The 25,503-nt window shown below is 39.6% G+C and overlaps 1 protein-coding gene across 2 annotated transcripts in view; it reads right to left on the reverse strand.

The window, feature by feature from the left end:
• The window catches only part of EXD1 (exonuclease 3'-5' domain containing 1), a 34,248-nt gene that overhangs the window by 6,499 nt on the left and 2,246 nt on the right, over positions 1–25,503 (reverse strand). The window contains exons 2-10 of one of the 2 annotated variants that reach the window (XM_058541269.1): positions 24,682–24,867; positions 19,534–19,602; positions 17,116–17,173; positions 16,684–16,811; positions 13,347–13,405; positions 9,480–9,566; positions 2,674–2,778; positions 2,511–2,591; positions 251–394 (exon numbers count right to left, since the gene is read on the reverse strand). In XM_058541269.1, the coding sequence (XP_058397252.1) occupies positions 251–394; positions 2,511–2,591; positions 2,674–2,778; positions 9,480–9,566; positions 13,347–13,405; positions 16,684–16,811; positions 17,116–17,173; positions 19,534–19,602; positions 24,682–24,814 (864 nt within the window). In that variant the 5' untranslated portion in view covers positions 24,815–24,867. Of the gene's footprint in view, positions 1–250; positions 395–2,510; positions 2,592–2,673; positions 2,779–9,479; positions 9,567–13,346; positions 13,406–16,683; positions 16,812–17,115; positions 17,174–19,533; positions 19,603–24,681; positions 24,993–25,503 lie in introns of those variants that run through there. The other variant, XM_058541270.1, reaches the window with a different exon arrangement.

Raw genomic sequence — 25,503 nt, forward strand, 5'->3', positions numbered from 1 at the left:
AAAATTCCCCCTTGTCCCAACTTGAAAATTTCTTTCAGAGTACTTTTTAATTGATAACCAACAAATCTGGATCCTGGCTTTCATCCACTTGAGAGCACAAACAAACTGTTCCCATTTAGAACAACTAAGATTTTGGCAATGCTCATATGCTTACATGGCAGCTGTCATTTCTCTATATAATATGCTAATAATCCCTCTCACAAAACACTTGAAAAAATTAATGTCATCTGGGACATTCTTTAATACTCACCCGAATCAGTTTTTGTCTCTCTTCCAGAAAGCAGAGATATTTAGGGGCTACTTTAAGGTGTCTGATTAAACTCTCCTGTAAAGTACTGATGCAGTTTGGAAGAAAGCCGCCTGTTTCCACGGAAAATTGAAAGACATCTGCGACCTGTGGCATTAAAAAAAGAGAGACCAGTCCATGGAATATATGGAAAGAGCTATCTCATGGCAGAAATATAAGTAGAGAAATGTAAGTACTATTTTTCCCAAGGACCCACAGGATAGACAATGCCATCAGAAAATTTAAAGTTGTTCAGTCAACTTACTCTAAAAAATTAGAAAAAAAAAGGATCACCCAACTTTAACGTGTTCTTGTCTACTTTTCCACTTTTATTTGTCTGCCTTATGGTTATTTATTACTCTTTAGTGCCTTTGGGGAATGGGGAAAGGAAGATAAAATTCAAGAATGATTTTTATTACTTATTAGCAACTCTGGTCAAGTTTTGGTAAGGATGGCAAATAAAATTAAGAATTGGAATAATTATTTATCTATGTGTGGCAGGCTAAATAATGGCCTCCAAAGACATCCTCATCCTAACCCCTGGAACTTGTGAATGTTATCTTATACGGCAAAATGGACTTTGCAGCTGTGATTAAGTTAAAGATCTTGAGATAGGGAGATTATCTTGAATTATCCACATGGGCCCTAAATGTAATCACAAGTGTTCCTATAAGATGGAGGCAGAGGGAGATTTTACTACAGTCAGAGTAGAAGTGATGTGATGATGGAAGCAGAGCTTGGGGTGATGCACTCTGAAGATAGAAGGAGCCACAAGCCAAAGAAAACCGGTGAAAGCTGGAAAGGCAAGAAAACAGACTCTCCCCTCAGAGCCTCCAGAAGAAACCAGCCCTCTGACACCTTGACTTTTGCCCAGTGAAAACTATTTCAGACTTCTGACCTTCAGAACTGTAAGAGAGTAAACTGATGTTGTTTTAAGCCACTAAATTTGTGGTAATTTGTTACAACAGCAATAGGAAACTAATACGCTATGTTAAAGGAAAACAAATGAAAAATTCTGAATTCCTGCTTCTTGCACTATGGAAATCTGAAAAGAAAGATATGCCAATGTCTTCATTAGACACACATGTGGGGTCTAATCAAGAGGCCTGATGGCCTCCAGAGAACAAGGAGCAATTCTCTTACATTTAGAGTAAGCACTGAAGCAATCTCTATATAGGGAAAGATGCAGAAAGGCCCAAAGGAACATGTAAACAAGAGAAGTGCACAACGTTCCTTGTGAGCAGATACATAAAGAACAAACTTGAACCACATATAATCACATAAAATTGAATTTTTAGGAATAGCTGTTCAAAAATAATTGGCCAGCTTACTATTTTAACTCCTCTCCAAAGGCTCTAGGCCTTTATATATTCAAGATCTCCTTTTCACTGGTATAAACCTAGAAGACTAGAAGCACCTAATAAAAACTAGTGGTTTTACTGCTCTCACAGCCAAACCGGAAACCCAGATCAGCTCTAAGAGCTAGCATAGTCTGGAATTTCTCGTTTCTCTAGGGTCCTTTAGATCAGAGAAAAATCACATATCTTCAGGCTATTATTGGGAGAACAGGCTTTTTACACATATCTAGGACAACCTGCATCCCTGAGCTAGATGCCAACTAGCCACAAGCCTTAACTGATTCATACGTGGTCAAGGCAGAGATGTGACTGGTCGCCTTACACTAAGTGTCCCATGGCAGACTTCTGAATGACCCCCAAATTGTTCGAGTCTCTGAATGCTACAGAGTATGGAGCTGGCTTCTTATTTGACAAATTCTGGAGACAAATGAGGAAAAAAATCCAAAATACTTTTTTTTTTTTTTTAACATTTTATTTATTTACTTTTCCCCTGAAAAGCCCCAGTAGATAGTTGTATATCATAGCTGCACATCCTTCTAGTTGCTGTATGTGGGACTCGGCCTCAGCATGGCCAGAGAAGCGGTGCGTCGGTGCGCGCCCAGGATCCAAACCTGGGCCGCCAGCAGCGGAGCGCGTGCACTTAACCGCTAAGCCATGGGGCCGGCCCCCCAAAATACTTTTAAGTAACTTTTCTGCAGTGCTTTTACAGTTCACCAAATGTTCTCACATATTGTACAAATATTTTACAAGAGAAGTGGGTGGGAATGAGGCACACACAAAAAGACTTTCAATCACTCATCAGATGAGGCCTATTTTCTACAGGAGTTATGTACACTGGATGGAATTCAGTGTTTCCCTGCATGTACCTGTGTGTCAAAGACATTATTCAGCAAAATTCCATACTGATGAGAGAGGCAATCGGAAAGCCAACGACAATCATGGATAACCTAAGGAATCAGAAGATAGAGACAGAGTAATTAGGACCTGGCTGCTTATATTACTAGCAGAGGAATTAGCTTACACACTTACCTTCAAAATTCTCTTGTCTTCTAATACCATCTGAAGTCCATTGTTGAAAGCACGACTTCCCAGAAGGAAAATGTCAAATAAGTAAACTCGGCTATTTGTGGCCACCTGCAATAGACCATCCAGACACACATATTATAGGATAAAAAAGAACTAGGGAAGGATCAAGAAAGACATGTGATAACATATTTAACATCCTCAGTTGTAAACAATAGGCACTCAATGTTTCTCAGAGAAAACAGGTTTAAATTGATCTTAAGTTAAAAAAGACACTATTGCTGTCATTTTCAAAAGGAAAAAAGACAGACAAGCTGGTGATTTAGCCTTTCGCTCTTTACAGTCCCAAATTTAACGTTTTACATCTCATCTATGACATCCTAATACCCCAGGGGTTATAGGTTTAAGGGGAATGAACAGCATTTCATTGTTAACAACACAAAATACTATTTCTCTGAGTTCCATAATATGCATGCTTGTGTTGTGTTACCAAAAATCACTCATAAGAGAAGATTCCCTGCCCTCTAGCAGTTTAAAACAGCCAACAAATACACAGGCACAAATGTTAGGATGTGAAACACTGCTTTTTAGATCAATTTTATACAATTATAAGAATTCTAGATTGTTACTGATCATAAACGTCACAAAGGCAGTACGGCTGGATCATCTACTGAGCCAGAGAATGAAGGTAAAAAAAAAGATCCAAATAGGTCTAGGGGGCCAGTCAGATGGCAATCTGATGCCATCTTTGTCATTTCGGGAGTTAACTGTTGATACAGCTACCACTGTCAGGCCTGCCTGGCACCCATTCGCAGAACTTGCACGTTGTTTGCTAGCATTTGACACCTAAAAAAGTCAATCCCTGCTCTTTTTTTCTATATCTTAATTATAAAAATTGAAGGGACACATTATAAAAGTTTGGAAAATAATTTCTGCTAGATTGTAAACTCTGTGAGAGAAGAGATTATGTCAGATTCACCATTTACATGCAATAACTAGAACAGAGCCAGGCATATGGATGCTGTTAAACATTTCTTCAGTGAATCAATGCATGCCATACAACCCTCTCTTCCATTTTTGCATATGCAAAAAATGTATATGGCTCTAATAATATGCATTCAAATCTATATCCTGTTTTTTCCACTCACAAATTTTCAAACATTTTTGTATGTTGCACTCGTCATCAATGTTTGGCAGCCACATAAGATCTATCAAATGTACTGTAACGTCTCCTACTGTTAACTATTTAAGTGGTTTTTGATTTTTCACCATTATAAATGATGCCAAGATGAATAGGTTCTCATATAATTTTTTCTTCATATTTTGAATTATTTAGGATAGACTCCTAGAAGTAGCCCTAAGAAGTGAGCCAAAGGATATAAAAAAATTTTATGATTCTTAACAAATAGTTGCTATCTTCATCTTATATTATCATATCTGAAAATATCTGACCACAGGTGAAGGTTAAACATTTAAATAATTGTTTTTTTTTTAATTTTATTTATTTATTTATTTATTCCCCCAAAGCCCCAGTAGATAGTTGTATGTCATAGATGCACATCCTTCTAGTTGCTGTATGTGGGACGCGGCCTCAGCATGGCCAGAGAAGCGGTACGTTGGTGCGCACCCGGGATCCGAACATGGGCCGCCAGCAGTGGAGCACGCACACTTAACCGCTAAGCCACGGGGCCAGTCCCATTTAAATAATTGAAAGTTGAAGAAAAGCAGTGGGCAATACTGACAGAAAGGAAACACATTAGGGAAAACAAAACAGAAGAAAGAAACAAAAAAAAACACAAAATAAAGGTTTAGGGATTAAAGGTGCAGATACTAAGAAAAGTGAGGAGCTGGACATAGGGGGATGGGCTGGAGGTCTGTATAAGGAGAAGGAAGGCGCCAAGTTACCCCCAGCCACTCCCCTCCCCCTCCCACAGAGGACAGAAGATACATTCTCTGGATCAATCCAACCAGAAAGGCTCTGGAATGTAAGACAGAGGAGGGCAGGGGCTTGGCAGCTGACTGAAAAATGAAAGTTTGCACACTGAATTGTGAGCCTCTAGACCTCTGCTCTTGAAGCTTCCAGCCTTTAGAACACCAGCCGTATTGGAACAGGAGGATAGAGGGCTCCAGGGAAGATGGCATCAAGACAAAAATGCAACATAGGTTAACAGGATGGATGGAAGCATGACGAAAAACTATACCGAGGGGAAGATATGGGAAGGCTCAGTCACAGGTGCAAAGAATACAAAGCTGATAAGATGAGGCAATTATCAATTCTATGAAAAACAAAAAGTTGCGCAAGAAAAGAAACAATCTTACTTGGCTCAGCAGGGAGCAACAGTTATACCATCATAATCACATAGAGCCTGAATCCTGTCTTAACCAAAACTTGGGATGTAACTAAATTGGGAGGATCTAGGGAGGTGTGGGTGCTATAAGGGAGCAAAATCTTTATTTACCATAATAAAAGTTAATAGATAATTTGTAAAACTGATGAATAAAGAGAGAGCAATAAGCGTGTTACTAGAAAAAGGAAAATAGTAGAAACACTTCAACATGTTGAAAATACTTGCCTCTATATTTTCTTGTGTCTGGTGCCCCAGTTTTTACAGCTGCCACTCAGAGGAAACCTCTTGATCATCTGGCTCTGGTTGCCAGGGGGCTTGCATTCCTGGGTCCTATGGGACTGTGGCAATCAGATGGTCCTTGGCAGGCTGCCACCCCCAGGGCACTGCACAGACAGTGGACTGAGGCACACTTCCCAGTGTTTCTGTGAGGAAGACCTCTTTGCTTGTCCTAGAGCTTTGGCCTGAGGGACAGACTTCAGGCTTGGCACACATTTAGTGGCCTATGGAGCTTCTCTCAAGGAACGTAGGCTGTGGATGCCATCTTGGTGCTCTCCCTCTGCCTTGCTCCAGCTCACTGGTATCACCCAGAAAAGAGTTTATGTACTTGTCTGGAAGCCCTATTTCTGTGACTGCTGTTCAGGGGACACTTCCAGATCACCTGGCTCTGGTGGCCAGTAAGGCTTATGCTTGTGGTCCCACAGGACTATATATTTGTGTACTTTTAAGAGCTGATATCTAAGGGTCAGGCTTCCAGTCAGCCTGAATCTAGGTGCTGAGATCCTCCCCTTTGGGACACTAACAGGCCTTGGGACACCCTTAACTACTGGGAGCTATTAAAAATAAAATAGGCTGCTTGGACAAGCACAGAGGTTTGAGAGACAACCAGGAGCTGACGCAGGGTTAACAACAAGGTTCAACTCCTACATGAGGCTACACCTTCACCAACACAGAGATTCAAGCAATGAAGAAACAAAGGAATACGTCCCAAAAGAAAGAACAAAATAAAACCTCAGGAAAAAAGCCTTAACAAAATGGAGATAAGTAATTTACCTGATAAAGAGTTCAAAGTAATGGTCATAAAGATCCTCACTGAACTGGGGAGAAGGATGGATGAATATAATGAGAACTTCAATAGAGATATGGAAAATACAAGAAAATATAAGCAGTCAGAGCTGAAAAATACAATAACTGAACTGAAAAATACACTAGAGGGGTTCAACAGCAGACTAGACGAAGCAGAAGAAAGGATCAGTCAACTTGAAGACAAAGCAGTGGAATTCACCCAATCAGAGAAGCAAAAAGAAAAAAGAATGAAAAAAATGAAGACAGCTTAAGGGTCTCATGGAACAATATCAAACTGACTAAGATTCACATCACAGGGCTCCCAGAAGAATGAAATGAAAAATGTAAATGAGATAACATTTGTCAAAGTGCTTTTCTTTCCTTATAAGCCTTTGTACCATTACAGTCATGCACTGCATAATAAGCCTTCAGTCAACAACAGATCGCATATATGACGGTGGTCCCATAAGATTAGTACCATACAGCCTAGGTGTGTAGTAGGCTACACCATCTAGGTTTGTGTAAGTGCACTCTATGATGTTTACACAATGAAGAAATCGCCTAATGATGCATTTCTCAGAATGCACCCATCGTTAAGTGACACATGACTGTATTTGATTTTTTTTTTGTTTCTAATACATAGGGTATGTGATACTCTGATTAAAAAAATTAAACACACAAGCCCAAAGACCTGGTTGGAGAAAATGTGCCCATTAATGTGCTTCCACTCACCAGAGGACAATTGTAATCAACTAGATGTCCCCTCTGGTACATAGACAACCAAATGGGACAAATCAGGAAATAACTAGAGCTGCCCAGGCCTGCATTACGAGGAAGTCCACCCTTTTGTTCTAGTAGAGAGAGGTTTTGGTTTGGTTTCTTTTCCCATCAGCTTTATTGACATAAAATTAACATATAACATTGTGTAAGTTTAAGTTGTACAAGTTAAGTTGTAATGATTTGATATAAGTATATACTGTGAAATGATTACCACAGTAAGGGTAGTTACATCTATCACCTCACATAGTTATCTTTTTTTGTGGTGAGAACTTTTATTTTTTATTTATTTATTTATTTTGTGAGGAAGATTGGCCCTGAGCTAACATCTGCCAATCCTCCTCTTTTTTTGCTGAGGAAGACTGGCCCTAGGCTAACATCCACGCCCATCTTCCTCTACTTTATATGGGATGCCGCCACAGCATGGCTTGACACGTGGCGCGTTGGTGCGCGCCGGGATCCGAACCGGCGAACCCCGGGCTGCCGCAGCGGAGCACGCGCACTTAGCCGCTTGCACCTCCGGGCCGGCCCCCTGTGGTGAGAACTTTTAAGACCTACTATCTCAGCAACTTTCAAGTATACAATACAGTATTGTTATCTATAATCACCATGCTGTATATTAGATTCCCAGAACTTATTTATCTTATAACTGGACGTTTGTACCTTCTGACCACCTTCACTCATTTCCCCCACTCCCTTACCCCTGGCAACCACCAACATACTCTCTGTTTCTGTGAGTTTGGTTTTTTTAGATTCCACATATAAGTGCGAGCATACAGTACTTGTCTTTCTCTGTCTGACATCTCACTTAGCATAATGCCCTCCTGGTTCATCGATGTTGTCACAAATTGCAGGATTTCCTTCTTTTTTATGGCTGACTCCATTGTACACATATACCACATTTTCTTTATCCATTCATTCATCCATAAACACTTAGTTTGTTTCCATGTCTTGGCTATTGTAAATAATGCTGCAACATAAACACGGGAATGCAGGTATCTCTTCAAGATCCTGCTTTCATTTCCTTTGGATATATACTCAGAAGTAAGATTGCTGGACCATATGGTAGTTCTATTTTTAATTTTTTGAGCAACCTCCATACTGTTTTCCACAGTGGCTCCACCAATTTACATTCCCACCAACAGTGTAGAAGGGTTGTTCCCTTTTCTCTATATCCTAGCCAACACTGGTTGTCTCTTGTCTTTTTGTGTGTGTGTGAGAGGAATGTCAGCCCTGAGCTAACAACCATGCTAATCCTCCTCTTTTTGCTGAGGAAGACCGGCTCTGAGCTAACATCTATTGCCAATCCTCCTCCTTTTTTTTTTCCCCCAAAGCTCCAGTAGATAGTTGTATGTCATAGTTGCACATCCTTCTAGTTGCTGTATGTGGGACGCGGCCTCAGCATGGCCAGAGAAGCGGTGTGTCGGTGCGCACCCGGGATCCGAACCCGGGCCGCTAGTAGCGGAGCACGCGCACTTAACCGCTAAGCCACGGGGCCAGCCCCTCTTGTCTTTTTGATAATAGCCATTCTAACAGGTGTGAGGTGATATCTCATTGTGGTTTTGATTTGCATTTCCTTGATGATTAGCGATGTTGAGCACTTTTTCATATATCTGTTGGAATTTTGTATATCTTCCTTGGAAAAATGTCTATTCTGGTCCTTTGCCCATTTTTAAATTGGATTATTTATATTGTTGCTATTGAGTTGTATGAGTTCCTTATATATTTTGGATATTAACCCCTTATCAGATATATGATTTGCAAATACTTTCTCCCATTCCACAGGTAGCCTTTTCATTTTGTTGATCCTTTATTTACTGTGCAGAAGCTTTTTAGTTTGATGTAGTCTCATTTGTTTATTTTTGCTTTTGTTGCTTGTGGAGGTTTGTTTTAAGTAATCTGCATTTGTGCTGCTAACTCAAACCTAGTCATCTAAAAGCTATGGTTTACCTAGAAAGTGCATAGAACAAGAGAAGTGATCTAATCCTGGGCAAAACTGGGCTTGATACCTCCATTCCTTTCCCTTTGAGAAGGTAAACATTCCAGAGGGAGGAGTTTAAGACGGCAGATTCCCAATCCTTATAAAAAATATTCTCTCAGTAGAGGGAGGCAGGTCCTGACTCAAAGGATAGAAGACATTGGTTGGGGACTCAGCTTGCTTTCCTGCCCCTCCTTAAATACTGATGCTGCTGAGTTTGAGCCAAAGGTGCCTAACCATCCTCTAGCTATTCAGGGCTCACTACAAACTTCTTTTGATATATTAGGGACCCTCATCTGACATCTCCCAGGTCCATAAAAATGAAAATGATGTGGCAGAAACTTGCTGTGGAAGGCTACCAATGAGAAGGAAAGATAAGAAACTCTTCGTGTACCTAAGGTGCGAGAACAGAGCTGGGAAAGAAGTCGTCAAGCAGAGCCTGTGAGACAGCAACAATGATTATAAAAGTGAACCTACAAAGAGACAGAGGCTCTTTCTTTTTTAAAAGAATTAACTCGGTACTAGAAAAAAGACATTCCAAACAAGTTATAGACACCGGGGTGACATAAAGAAGAGAGTTAAAATAAATTTACCAATGAATCTACAATTATTTCAAAATAAAAAGTTTTAAAAATTCTGTCTTTTACCTGAAGCCAACATAGTTTCCCATGACGACACACATTAGTTCCTTCTGCTGCCACACTCAGGACACTCTGCTTCTTGATGTGGAGCATCTGGTGAGAAAGGGAAGAAAATAAAAACCTCCAGAGAATAAATGCTGCAATTATGACCTCATGAATGGCACAAGTGAAATGGCTAGCAATAAACAAAGTGGATCAAATTTTTTAAACTTATGAAATTTGACTAATCCAAAACAGGAGTCTGCTTCATACACACATACACACAAATCACACTGAATGCTGCTGATCCTCTTTTTAGTTTTTGCAAAATTATTTCACAATTGGAAAATAAACCATCCATACCCCAAATGTTAATAAAATTTGGAAACTCAGATAACTTTTGTTCCACTAATGCTACAGAAAAAGGTTTCTAGTCTTTACGAGCAGATTCCTCAAGCACAGAACAGTGCGCTAACACAGGGCAATTTACTGTACCTGAAAGGAACTCACGCAGCGGCTGAGTCTCACAGTATCTACCGTTTAGAATGAAAGAAACGATGACTCAACAGGTCCCTTAGTCTTGGATTCATTAAATTACTCAAAACTGAAATGGTGGTATCCTGGGTGCACAGGCTGGTCCTTTGATTATTTATAATCTTATCCTATTTCAAAACATTATACAATTCTAAGACCCTTAATTCATAATCCATGAAAATATTTATATGAAACAAGATTCTCCTCATTTTGCAGGTAAGTAAATTACTCAAGAATAGAAGAGCATGGTAACTCATACTAGTACAATATCTTCCTTTAGAGAGCACAATGTATTCTACATTCTGAGTATTTTTCATCAGTGATGAAAAAAGGAGACTGAATTTCAATTCCATTCTTAATCAACACTAAGAAGGCTGAACAAGTGAGAACAAAAGGTGTATTTCCCTAATGATAAGAATTTCCAACTACCTCTTCAAATTCCCAGAGCAAAAGTTCTTATCCCATTTTTTTGTTGTTGTCATTGACCCTTTAAAGAATCTGTTGATATATAAAGAATTCTTTTTCTTTTCTTTTTTTTTTGTGAGGAAGATTAGCCCTGAGCTAACATCTGTTGCCAATCCTCCTTTTGGCTGAGGAAGATTGGCCCTGGGCTAACATCTGTGCCCATCTTCCCCTACTTCATACGGGATGCCACCACAGCATGGCTTGACAAGCGGTGTGTCGGTTCACGCCTGGGATCCCAACCCGTGAACCCTGGGTTGCCAAAGCGAAGCACACAAACTTAACCACTATGCCACTGGGCTAGCCCCTAAAGAATTCTTATAACTCAATTAAAAATGGGCAAAGAAATAGACATTTCTCCCAAGAAGATATACAAATGGCCAAAAAGCACATGAAAAGATGCTTAACATTACTAGCCACCAGAGAAATGCAAATCAAAACCACAATGAGATACCACTTTATACCACAAGGATGGCTATAATCAAAATGACCCATAACAAGCGTTGATAAGACTGTGGAGAAATTGGAACCCTCGTATTCTGTTGCTAAGAACGTAAAATGGTGTAGCAGCTTTGGAAAACAGTATGGCCAATCCTCAAAAAGTTCAACAGAGAGTTACTATATGACTCAGCAATTCCACTCCTAGGTATCTACACAAGAGAAATGAAAACATATGTCCACACAAAAAACGTGTACATGAATGTTCACAGCAGCATTATTGATAGTAGCCAAAAAGCAGAAACAACTCAAATGTCCATCAAACGGTGAAAGGATAAATGAAATGTGGTATACCCATACAAAGGAACATTATTCGGCAATAAAAATAAGAGAACTACTGATACAAGCTGTAACATAGATGAATCTTCAAAATGTTATGCTAAGCAGAAGAATTCAGCCACATATGACCACATATTGTATGATCTCATTTATATGAAATGTCCTAAACAGGCAAATCCATAGAGGCAGAAAATAGATTAGTGGTTGCCAGGGGCTAGGGGGCTGGGAAGGAGTTGGAGATGACAGCTAAGGAATATGGGGTTTCTTTTTGGGTTATTGAAAATGTTCTAAAATTCACTGTCATGATGGATATACAACTCAGTGAATATGCTGTAAGACAGTGAAGTATACATTTTAAATTGGTGAATTTTATGACATGTGAATTACATCTCAATAAAGCTGCTAAAAAAAAGAAGAATCTGGGGCCGGCCCCGTGGCTTAGTTGTTAAGTGCGCACGCTCCGCTGCTGGCAGCCCGGGTTCGGATCCCGGGCGTGCACTGACACACCGCTTGTCCGGCCGTGCTGAGGCCGCGTCCCACATACAGCAACTAGAAGGACGTGCAACTATGACATACAACTATCTACTGGGGCTTTGGGGAAAAAAAAAGGAGGAGGATTGGCAATAGATGTTAGCTCAGAGCCAGTCTTCCTCACAAAAAAAAAAGGAAAAAGAAAAAAAAAGAAGAATCTGTTGAAAGCTAACTTTCCCTTAGAAAATGCACCCATGCATAACCAGCATAAGCATGCATCTCAACAGAAAGCTTAATGACTCTCCTGAAGTCTATCTGCAAGCCATACCCTAGGCTGAATAATTAGTTACTGCCACATCTCAAATTAATAAATGATTATAGAGAAATTGCCTAAATAGAGCATCTAGAATGGTCTTTTCAAAATATAACTAAAAAAATTTTTGACTCTCCCCTAAAACTGCCAATGGCTTTCCATCTCACTCAAGTCAAACTCAAAATCCTTATAATGTCTAAAAAGCCCTACCTGATCTGCCTCCTGCTCCCTTCCATTCCCTATCCCTCTTCTTCACGGTGGTCCTGCCACACTGACCTCCCTGCTGTTCAAGTGTGCTTCAGCCTCAGGGCCTTTGCACTTGTTAATTACTCCTTCTTTAAGTTTTTTACCTAGATATCCACATGGCAGCTCCGCTACTTCTTTCAGGTCTCTGTTCAAATGTCACCTCTTCTGTCCACCCTACATAAAATAGTAACTCCTTGTCACTCTATTTGCCATACCACACTTTATTTTTCTTCATAGCACTTATCACCAGCTGATATACAATTATTTGTTTATTTTCTTGCATTAAAATGTAAGCTCCCATGGAGCTGGCCCGGTGGTGTAGCAGCTAAGTTCGCACGCTCCGCTTCTGCAGCATGGGGTTTGCAGGTTCGGATCCCGGGCACGGGCCTGCACACCTCTTATCAAGTGATGCTGTGGCAGGCATCCCACATATAAAATAGAGGAAGATGGGCACGGATGTTAGCCCAGGGACAATCTTTCTCAGCAAAAAGAGGAGGATTGGCAACAGATGTTAGCACAGAGCTAATCTTCCTCACCAAAAAAAAAAAAAAAAGGTAAGTTCCTTGAGGGCTGGTACTTGGTCTTGATTATTGTTTTTTTTTTTCCTTAAATTTACCATTTTAACCATTTTTATTATTTTAATTATTTTTTTTTTGTTTGAGGGAAGTTGGCCCTGAGCTAACATCTGTTGCCAAACCTCCTCCTTCTTTTTCCTTTTTTTCTCCCCAAAGCCCCAGTAGATACTTGTATGTCATAGTTGTACGTCCTTCTAGTTGCTCTATGTGGGACACCGCCTCAGCATGGCTTGATGAGCCGTGCATAGGTCCACGCACGGGATCCGAACCTGTGAACCCTGGGCCACCGAAGCAGAGTGCGCAAACTTTTAACCACTACACCACTAGGCTGGCCCCTGTCTTGATTATTGTTTTACTCCAGACCTCAGAGCAATGTCTGGCATATAGCAGGTGCTAATATATTTTGTTGAATTATTAGAGAAAACATCAATGATCTTATAATAAGAGAGAAATTTATAAGACATAGACATGAGACCCATATACAGACAATACTGGAAATGATGTGGCAATACTTACTGCAGCACCAAACTTCTGTTGGAACTGATCGACGACGGTGTATGTCACCTCCTCTTCTTCTACAGGAGAATGACGGTATTAGATATATTTTTCTTCCTTGGCATTAAGATAGCCCTCCAACTAATTTCAGTCATCTCATAAACTCCTACTCTACTGCAACTCAAATGTCTAATGTTATTTCATTATCATCTGCGTCAGCCCATCACACAGTGAACACTATCAGCATCCTGTTTGTCAACTGAGAATAAACAAAAGCCCCACCAATGATAATCTTATGAATTGGACTATTTACTCATTTTCTATGGTAATCCAGTAATGTTTCCCTCCTTGTAGGTTTACGTCTCAAATACTTTAAGATATGCAATTTTTAAAAACATGTTCATAATAAAAAATAACAATTTAAAATAAATTAGTCCTGGAGATGGGCCAATGCCCACACTTTTGGAATTCTCTGGGTCCTGACAGTCAATTATTTTTTCTAATGATATAATTTAAAAGATTAGACATATAGTATAACATATAGCTCCTCTTCATCTCCCAATCTCTAAAACTTGGGAGTGGCACAGGACACAGTCCATGTACCTCTTTCTTTTTCCTACCCATATTCACTCTCTTGGTGATCTCATCTAGTCTCAAGGCTTTAGATATCATCTATAGGCTAACTCCTGAATTTATATGTCCATCTCAGACTCTTCTCCTCATCTCTAGGCTTATACTCAAACTTAGGTTGACCAAAACTAAACTCATAATCACCTCCCCCAAACCTTTTCCACTCATAGTCTTTTTTTTTTTTTATAACTTTATTTATTTTTTTCCCCCAAAGCCCCAGTAGATAGTTGTATGTCATAGCTTCACATTCTTCTAGTTGCTGTACGTGGGACGTGGCCTCAGCATGGCCAGAGAAGCGGTGCGTCGGTGCGCACCCGGGATCCAAACCCAGGCTGCCAGCAGCGGAGCGCTCGCACTTAACCACTAAGCCGCCGGGCCGGCCCTCTACCTATAGTCTTTCCCATCTCAGTTTAATAGCAATTCCATACTTAAGCTGCTCAGGTCAAAAGCCCTGAAGTCATCCTTGATTCCTCTCTTTCTCTCACACACACATCTAATCTGTCAGTGTATCATGTAGGCTCCACCTCAATATACATCCAGAATTCCACCTCTTCTTATCAACCACACTGCCACCACTAGGGTTCAAGCCACCATACCCACTTGTCTTACTAAAATTATTTCAATAGCCTCCTAACTGGTATTCATGCTTTTACCTTCACCCTCCTTTCCATATCGATAGAAAATCCAGAGTGATTTTGTTAAAACAGAAGTCAGATCATATTATTCTTCTGCTCAACACTCTCCAATGGGGGCACCGCCCGGTGGTGCAAGTGGCTAAGTGTGCTCTCCCCGCTTTGGCGGCCCGAGGTTCGCAGGTTTGGATCCCGGGCGCTTACCGACACACTGCTTTCAGGCCATGCTGTGGCGGCGTCACATATAAAGTGGAGGAAGATGGGCACGGATGTTAGCTCAGGGCCAATCTTCCTCAGCAAAAAAAAAAAAAAAAAAAAGAGGAGGATTCTTATCAGATGTTAGCTCAGGGATGACCTTCCTCACACACACACAAAAAAAAAACCAACTCTCCAGTGGGAAATAGAAGTTTTTAGAAAATACCATTTATAATAGGATAAAAATATGAAATACTTAGGAATAAATATGGCAAAAGATATGTGAGACTTATACACTGAGAACTATAAAATATTGCTGAGAAATTAAAGATCTAAAATAAATGGAGAGAGATACTGGGTTAATGGATTGGGGTATACTCCAATTGGCATATTGGTTAAGAGGCCAATATTCCCCAAACTGATCTATCAATTCAATAAAAATTCCAGCAGGTTTTTTTTTTTTGTAGAAAATGACAAGTTGATTCTAAAATTCATAGGAAAGTGCAAAGAACACAGAATAGCCAAAACAACTTTGAAAAAGAACAAAGTTGGAGAACTAACACTACCTGATTTCAAGATCTATCATAAATCAACAGTAAAGAAAAGAGTCTAGTGTGGGTGTAAAGATAGAAAAACAGATCAATGTAACAGAATAGAGTGCCCAGAAAAAACCTACACGCATATGGACAAAGGTGCAAAGGTAATCAAGTGGAGAAAATATAGTCTTTTCAACAAATGGTGCTGGAACAATTGGATATCCATATGCAAAAATAAAAAAAGAACCTTGATCCATATCTCACATCATACACAAAAATCAACTAAAAATCGATCATAGACCTAAATGTAAAACCTAAAACTATGAAACATCTAGAAGAAAACATAGGAGAAAATCTTTGTGACTGAGTTAGGAAAAAAATTCTTAGATATGATATCAAAAGCACAATCCATAAAAGAAAAAAAATGGATGAAATGTACTTCATCAAAATTTAAAATGTCTGCTTTTCAAGAGATACTTTAAAAGAATGAAATGACAAACCACAGACTTGGAGAAAATATTTGCAAAGCATATATCTGAGAAATGACCTGTATCCAGATTATATAAAGAACTTTTAACATTGAATAAAATGAAAACAATAAGAAAATGAGCAAAAGATATAAACAGACATTTCACCAAAGATATTCAGATAGCAAATAAGTACATGAAAAGATCCTCAGCATCCTTAGTCATTAGGGAAATGATGAAACCAAAAAATTCTCCAATGGCTTCTCTTCTCACTTCACAGTGAAAGCCAAACCCCCTTCAGTGATCTACAAAGTCCTCTATGGTCCACCCGCCCCACTTCATCTCCTACTACTCCTCTCCTTGCTCCAGCTACACTGATCTCTTTGCTGCTCCTTCAAGATCCTGGCATGTTCCTATCTCAGGGCCTTCGTATTTGTTCTTTTTTCTGCCTAAAAACATTTTTCTCAGATACCCATTCAGCTCAATCCAGGCCTTTACTCAAATGTCACCATTTCAGTGAGGCCTGCCCTGAACACCCTAAAATTGTAAAAGCCCCCTCTCCACACACTTCTTCTCTTTCTTCTGCTTTGTTTCTCCTTAGCATTTGGCACTAGCATACTAAATATTATACTCATTTATCTTATTTAGTGTATGTTTCCTGTACCAGAGCTCAAAGAGGGCAGGGATACCACACTTTGGTTTCCCCAATGTTTAGCATATAGTGTGCACTCAAATATTAAATAAACAAGTGAATCATGGTATTTTATCTTAATTCACAGCCTAGAAGCAATGGCTTAGCTGAGCATTCCATATAGAACCTTGACTCGGGGTTATGCCAACTGAAGAGTTCTGAACCACAATAAAGAGAGCCTGGGAAATACAGAGCCCCAGCACTCACCTGACAGGCTGTACTTGAGGTCATTCAGCAGAGGGGTGGTCGGTGCCTCAGGGGCAGGAGAAGGAGGCTCACAGGCATTTAGGTCCTCGTCTTTCATTTTATCCATCTTGATTCTTTCTGTATTTAGACTATGCTTACAAAAAACAACACTCAGGTAAACTTGTTTTTTGTTGCTGGTACCATACACAGATTTTGCCACACATCAATGTTAAGGATTCTGGACCTCCATTTCATAAAGGACCCATTCATCCTCTGTTACTTTAATTTGGAGATAGCATCTAAAGATGGAAGAAAACATCCATCTATTTCTTCTCACTTCTATTACCTAAGGCTGTTTTAGGAACTATGCAGCTACTGAATTAGAGTTAAGGCTTTCTACCCTAACGTGTACATTTGGGTAACACCATAACTAAGAAAATTATTCCATCATACCTAACAGAAGATGCCTTTTCTCTCACTGCACCTTGTTCCATTTCATCCAGTAGTTCCACTGTAAAATAATCAAATGGTGTCCAACAGTTTCCCATCTGAAAGCAATCAACAAACCGCCCTACCTCCCCCAACCTACAGTTTGACCATGTACCACAAACAGTAATTGGAAATGAAATGTTAGTCCATAAAGGCCTTCATCAGCCAGCAATAAACAGAGCAGAAAAGACTTAAGTACTGAAGACTCCTAATATTATGCCCCTACAAAGCTTCCTTGGTCATTCAGCAGGATTAGGAACCTCTCTACATGTTCCTTTTACCCTTTCACCCTTTTTGTTCCAGGGCACCTTTGTGGTCATGCAGATCGGTTCTAGAGATATCTTTTCTTTCCTATTCATTCCCATCCTAAGGCACTTTCCCCCAGACAATGTACTGTTTGGGGGTTTTCTCTTAAACCATTCACAGATTTGCGCCTTTCACTCTCACAGGCTGGTGCATTAATAGTTCAGTGACATGAAAGGTAATAAAAGCTAGACTGGAAATCACAAAAGAAATATGAGAGAAACATTCCACAGAGATTCTGAAACTATTTATTTTTAACCTAACAGTGCAGGGAATGTGAGGAAATATTGTGTTTTACTGAGTCTCAGATGCACATTTTAAACAGCTCTGAAATTGCATATGATTCATAATAAGTGCACACAACAGTTTATTGGCAGCTTCTTTTTCTTTCTTAGGGTGGGAAAAGTAATAGTGCACTTTATAATTAATGGCATCTTAGATCCAATTAAGTACACTTAGGAACTTTTCAGGGAAACAGCCTCTCAGGGGCCACTATGTTTCAAATGTCTCTTTCCCCTGCACCATCTAGAAGTGTTGAGTCTGGGGAAGAGAAAGTGAAAATCACTAAAAACACTGATTAGTCAATTATTATCCTTCATCTTGATAATTCTTATTCAAGGTGCTTTCCAGGGAGACCCCTCCATGGCTGACTGAGTAACAGAGCAAAGAAGGAGAAGGCCATCCTTTGAGCTTAAAAATTATGAACAAAGGCCAAGTCCTGAAAAAGAAATTTAGGAGGAGATGAAATCCATGTGTACAGATTACAAAGCTGGTTAGTGGTCAGCCTTCTCCTGAGTAGGGACATGGTAGTGGTGATTCCTTCCCTTCTCTTTACAAACCCATCCACAGCCTGGCTTTGTCCCAGTCCAGAGCTCTGCTCCACTGCAAAGGCTAATAGTTAAAACACAATTAAGAATCCCACTACTACAACCACCATCACCACCATTACAAAAAGGTGTTTGTGGGACAAAGAGTGTTTGGAGTAGTGTATTCAGTGAGAACGGACAGTTAGATAGCCGGTTGGACTTGTCTGCTTTGAAGTAGGTCTGGACTGGCAGTCACCAATTTGGCGAGATTTTCATTTCTTCCTAAATTCTACTTCTCTCACAAAACCAAGTAATCTTTCAAGCAGCAGTAACTTCTTATTTACAGGAGTCTTTTCCTTTCCTCACATCTGCCCCAATGGTAAGAAAGGTACAGCTCTACAAGGTCCCAGACGTCCCATTCTCCCACACCCTCTCCACCCCTCACTGATCTTGACTCCTCCTTGGAAGGCTTTCTTCTGCTTTTGAGTTCTTGAAAGCAAGAACAGTTCTTGCTCCCAACCCTTTTCTCTTATCCCATTTGGTTTATCTGAAGCACAATGACCAGATGCACTTCTATATCTACTCTTTAGGTAAACAATTGGACCTACTTTTGCTAAAGGGCTTTTGCCGGCAGAAATAAAGAATAGGGCTGCTTCCTGCAATTCCAAAATTCAAAAAGCTCTGAAAACCAAAAATTTTTTGTAACTCATTTGGCAGCAAAACCTGAACTGACATACTATTTATAGTCCTATTTTATTCCACTTAGTATGATTATCCACATGTTTCTCTGCAGAAATGTTTTATTAAACAGTGCTGCCCAGATGCGCTTGAGGTGTTATGCAATATGAACAGTATATACCCCGTGTTAGGCTTTCCAAAAATCCAGAACAATTCTGGATTCTGAAACATTTGGCCCCAAGGTTTCTGATAAGGGCCTGTGAATGCAATGTGAACCTGTAGTGTTCAACTTGTTTGCTGAGCAAGACAATTCCTTTCTGCTCAGATTCCTGACTCTGCCTGCTGGCTGAGTCTCTAGTAATGAGCACCAGCACAGTGTAAAACCAAGATGATTAAAACTCTCTAAGACTATTCTGCTCACAGTACCACCAAAACAATAAGACAAGATACCAACTTTAAGAGTTCATAAATGCAATGTTAAAGGCAAGATACCATCTCGTTTTTGTTTTTTTCAAATACTGGAACAAGGCAGAGCAGTGAGGTCACTACTTCTGCAAACCCCAATACCAGCATTCAGGGAACAGGAAGTTCTCACCATTCACAATCTCATGCCCAAAAAACATCTTCACGCCTGGGACACTTCGGCCAGTCTCCACATTCTTTACTGTTATAGAAAACAATTCATTTGGTTAATAAAAAATAATAGTCCCTAAAACTATAAGAAAATGTGATGCATCTCAAAAGTGCCCAAATCTGAGTTTTATAAAAATCCCCAAATTATTTTCCCCAAGGAATGAAAAGTTGATAATAAATTACAAAGCTATAGCCTTGAAACAGGTAGTATAAAGAACAGAGGAAACTCCAGAATGGTCAAAGAGAAATCAAAAAGGCAGTAGTAGTACACTGAATTTAAACTTCTAAGAATACTCTAAGGCCTTTGGGGCTAAGGACTATCTATTTATTATATTTCTATTGATTTTTACCCCACCTAACTCCAAAAAAGATTTTAAGGCAGCTGACTACTTCCAGAGTCCACACCCTGTTTCATGTCATGCTTTTTGTTGTTGTTGTTAGTGCAGTTGAGTCGATTCCAACTCCGAGCAACCCTGTGCACAGCAAAGTGGAACCCTGTCCGGTCTTTTTGCACTAGCCTCTCATCTTCTGGTGCTATATCAGATAATGCTCTGCCGCTATTCATACAGTTTTCATGGCCAATTATTTTGGAAGTGAGTGGCCAAGTCCTACTTCCTAGTCTTAGTCTAGAAGCTTTGCTAAAACCTGTCCACCATTGGCGACCCTGATGATATTTGAAATATTGGTGGCATAGCTTTCAGCATCACAGCAACAGGAAGCCGCCACAGTATGACAACCAACAGATGGGTGGTGTGGTTCCCCGACTGGAAAACGAACCAGGGCCCTAACAGTGAGAGTGTGGAATCTTTTTTTTTTTTTTTTTTTTTTGCTGAGGAAGATTTGCCCTCAGCTAACATCTGTGCCAATCTTCCTCTATTTTTTATGTGGGTCGCTGCCACAGCATGTCCGCTGACAAGTGGTGTAGGTCCATGCCTGGAGACCAAACCTGGGCAGCCAAAGCAGAGCACACCAAACTTAACCACTAGGCCACAGGGCTGGCCCCCAAGAGTGCGGAATCTTAACAACTAGACCACCATGTCATGCTACCTGCTCAAAACTATTAATTGTCAGGGAAAACAATCCAACTCCTGGCCCAAATACAGGGCTCTTCTGTGAGTAGGTAAGAAGTTTGGATGTCACTTCTACAACATGGTGTCATTTTTCTAGATGGAGTGCTCACATTAGCTGTGTATTTCCTCATCTCTCAGCAATCCAAAATGATTAAGTTTCATTCTCACTATTCAACTGAATACCTTCTTACTGAGGTCAAAAATCACCAACTGCCTATTTGTCAAATCCAAAAAAAAAGCTCACAGTCTTACGATACTCGGCTCCCGTGCATGCTTTGACAATAGTGTTCTCTCTTTTCTTCTTTGGCTTACAGGGCATTCTTCGTGTTTAGTTCTTTTCCTACTAATTACCTAGAGCTACCATACTGAGAGCCAGGCACTATGCTAATTATTTGCCTACATTTAATTTTCCAGTAACACAATGAGATAGGCACGTCATTATCTCCATGATGGAAGAATCTGAGGCTCAGAAAAGTTGAATAACTAGCTCAAGGTCATACTGCTAGTAAAAGACAGAGTCAGAATTTAAGCCCAGGCCTCAGTGATTTCAATACGCATTTTGTAACCTTGTTATACTATCTCCCTGATTTGCTCCTTCCAGTCTCCTTAGCTCCCTCTACCACGTCTGCTTGCCCCCTACACCTTAATTGTCCCCAGGCTTATGTTCTTCATCCTTTTTCCTTCTCCTTGAATGATCACATCCACTTCCTAGTTGTCCTGACATCCATTCTTTCCCCAGAATGGATTATTTCTCTAAGCTCCACTCTCATTTTCAACTTACTAATAGCAGACTTACTGTAATATTTTCAAACTGAAATCATTATCTTCTCCCAGTAACTAACAAATCTGCTCCTCTTCCCATTTCTATCAATTAATAACAGTACTAAACACCTAATCTTCTGAGTCATAAATGTAGGAGTCATTTTCCATTGCTCTTTTATAACCTAATTGATTACTAGGTTGCTTATCTAATCTCCTAAGTATTTCTACAATCTGTCTCCTCTTCTCATGCTTTGCCGAGCCTTAGCTCCAACACCATCATTCCCCTTTACCGGGTCCCTTGATTGTCAATAGTTCCCGTCTATTCTCCTTCATGAGTTTTTTCCTACATTAATCCTTCCTTCATACTGCTGTCATAGTGATGTCACTCCTTGCTTTGTCCAGAAAGCACATAAAATTAGGAAACAAGTGTAAAGAAATACATTCAACCTCTTTAGGAATATTTTCTAAACATGCAAAAATGAAATATCATTTTTTGCCTATAAAACTAGCAAAAATTAAGGAAAGAGACATATCAGCAATTTAAAAAAATCCAATGCTAGATTATTTACTGTAATTCACTCATACATTACTAGTAGCAAAGTAAAAAGCCACAACCCTTTTGAAAAACTATTTGGAAATATGCATCAAAATGTTTAAAATATGTAAAACTTTCACCCAGTAATTTCATTTGTAGTAACTATTCCTAAGAAAATAATTATAAAATATAACAAATATTAAAATATATTTTATAATTATAAAATACATAAATAAAAATTGTATTTTATAATTTATTATAATTATTGTATATTATTATTTATAATTATAAAATATTTTAAAAGTTTTTAAGCTTTTTGCTTTAAAATGTTTAGCCACTAAATTGAAATTTTAAATAACATGAGAAAATGCTTCTTATAGTGTTAATTAAAAAAAAATACATATGATATACCTGACAATATGTCAACTATATAAAATCTGTGTAATTAAAAACTAGAGAGAAATACACTAAAATATTTCATTGGACTGAATGTTTTGCTGAACAAGCACGTGTAATTTACTGATTGTTTTCTACTCAATGCCATTTATTCAGGCTAGCAACATGCTCAGTCTGCCCGCAGACAGTGGTGGTCTATTGGACTTTAAGGGGATGACTCAGCTGGGATGAACACCCTTTTCCCACACCTTTCCTCTTCTTCCTATCTGTAACTCCACCAGCTATCATATGACCTTGAGGTTTGAAGCCATGTGTTAGAGATGGTAGAGCAGAAAGATGAAGAATCCTGGATCCCAGCCAACTTTGGGGAGTGTCACAGTAGCCCTGGGATGCCTGCCTTCTTTTACATGAGAGGTTTGTTTAAGCCACTGGAAGTGAATCTGTTTCTAGCAGGTAAGCATGGTTCTTAATTGACACAACATTAAAAATTTTAGGTGGGGCCGGCCCGGCGGCGCAGTGGTTAAGTGTGCATGCTTGGGTTCAGCAGCCTGGGGTTCGCAGGTTCGGATCCCGGGCACGCACTGACGCACCGCTTGTCAGGCCATGCTGTGGCAGCATCCCATATAAAAGAAGAGGAAGATAGGCACGATATTAGATCAGGGCCAATCTTCCTCAGTAAAAAAAAAAAAGAGGATTGGCATCAGATGTTAGCTCAGGGCTGATCTTCCTCACACACACAAAAAAATTTCATGCAACTATCTTAAAAGCTTATATGCTTCCCACTTAAAAATCTTTCCGATTGTTCCTCATTGCTTTCAGTAGTGTACAAATGCTATATGATATATAAGGTCCTTCTGATTTGTTCCATGCCTACTTCTCCATCCTTATCTCTCACCATATCCTCATACTGAAATTTACTTAGGTTTTCTAATTGCACCAAGTTTTCATGTCTCTGTATTTTTGTACATGCTGCTACTTCTGCTTTAAATAATGATCCTTCAAAGTGTGGTTCCCCAGTACAGTATCAGCATCACCCGGAAACTTGTTAGAAATGCAAATGCTTGGGCTCCACCCCAGACCTTAAGAATCAGAAAACTCTCAGAGTGGGGCCCAGCAATCTGTGCTTTAACAAGTCTTCCAGGTGATTCTGATGCACAGATAAAGTTTGAGAACCACTGGCTTAAAACAACCTTTCCCTCTTTTTCCATCCAGTTAACTCCTACTCACCCTGATGAGGTTGTGCCATCAATTCCTCCTTTGGGAAGCCTTCCCCACTGTCCTACCCCACCACTCCCAGATCTAAATTAGCTGAAACTTTGTGTTTGCAGAGCATCTTGCATGTCCCTCTATCAGAGAGGCTATCACACTGTATTCTATCTTTCTAGTTGCTTATCTCTCTCCTTTCTAGACTAAGTTTTTTGTTATTCTTACCTATATCCCTGGTACCAACCACAGTGCCTGGAATATAAAACTATCAATAAATGATTACTGAATGAATTAACATTGCAAAAGCCTGATATAGTCCCATCCTAGCCCACAAAAGTCTATTTTAACTCATAATATGGCTTAACAATAACACTAATCTCTCAAATGCCATTTATATATGTTTCAACTGTGAACTTGAAATTTACCATGCCAGGAAAACAACTACCTTAGCAAGGCAATATTCTAGCTGAATAAAAACTATATATTTGAGCTTCAAGGTGAACATATGGAAGAGCTAGGCAGGTGACACACCCAAAGAGGGCATGGAAACTCCAAGCTCCTTCCCACATACCTTGCCCTATGCATCTCTTCCATTTGGCTGTTCCTGAGTTGTATCCTTTATAATGAACTGGAATTGAAGTTGGGAGGTATACAAGCTACCTGTGACCATGAGGACAACAGATGATCACTGAAGTGGTAGAGCAGGAGCACAAGACGCCTGGTCCCTCCTGGCATCCTTGAGCCACCGCACTACTGCTCAGCAGCCTACTTCTGGACTTCTTTTTGCATGAGAAAAATTAACCCCTTACTGTCTTTGTGAATTTGTCATTGAAGCCAAAAGCAATTCTAATCGAGTGGTTATTTTTAATTTCAAGGTGCACATGGAGAGAAATTAAAAGAAGTACTCAATTAAAAAAAAACTGTATATTGAAAATTTCCACTATCATTTCAGTAGAAGTGGGGACAACCCAGCACATGCATTGATGTTGCTCTATTAGGGAAAATAGCATTCTAATCTCCCTTTCACCCGTAAAATAGGAATAATGCCTACCTTCCCATTGCTAATGGAGCCCAGAGCCATCACCCAAACTCAGTTATTAATCTCTTAAAAGGCAGAAGATTATGAGAAATAAAATAAGACCTTTCTTCAGGACAACGATCTTGTTAGGGTCGACATGCTGGAGCACTCCCTCAAAGATGCCACAAACCAATGTGAGTTTCACCCTTCTCCACAAAATCTGATTGAGGAAATGGTAGTCACTGCTGGGATCCATACTATTTGATTCCAAAAGGAGTCTTCAAATAATCTTCTTTAATTATCCAAACACTTGAAAGTAAAAGAGATTTATGATTTTTAAAATATTTTGGGAGGAATGAGGTTATTTCTCCTTTCTCCATACCTGGAAGGCACAAGAAAAATAAAAATATGAGAGTAATTCAGTTTTGTTCATCTTTTTAGAATGATAATGAGAAAAGGATCATTGCAAGCATCAACTCGTATTTATACATGGGAAACTGAAAACCATAAGACTTCAGGCAAGGTAGGCTTGGCTTCTTTGTCTATAAAATGGGGTAACACCACCTTTCCTTCTTTAGCTAAATGGAACAAGCAGAACGTTTAGAGGCTTTTTAATGGCACATACATATTTCTTTTTAACAACCAAAAAACTAAAAGAACAAATGAAAAAAATTGATATTGGCAAAACACTTGCCAACACATGCTGCAATGAACTGTGTACCCAGAAATGTCTGGGATCTAACCTCTTCTGGATCTAGCCTCTTCTAGATTAGAAACATTTCCAGAGTTTGACATTGTTACCAACCAAAGCATTAGTGACTTAGAACTATCACAATTTATGCATTACCAATCCAGCTGCCATGTCACTGCAAGGGCCATTCCACTCCACCCTGGCCACAGCTTAGAGACTGGGCTGCTGTAGAGCCACCAACCAGTCATGTGCAG

The sequence above is a fragment of the Diceros bicornis genome, chromosome 5 (genome assembly GCF_020826845.1).
Source record: "Diceros bicornis minor isolate mBicDic1 chromosome 5, mDicBic1.mat.cur, whole genome shotgun sequence".
NCBI classification, from domain to species: domain Eukaryota; kingdom Metazoa; phylum Chordata; class Mammalia; order Perissodactyla; family Rhinocerotidae; genus Diceros; species Diceros bicornis.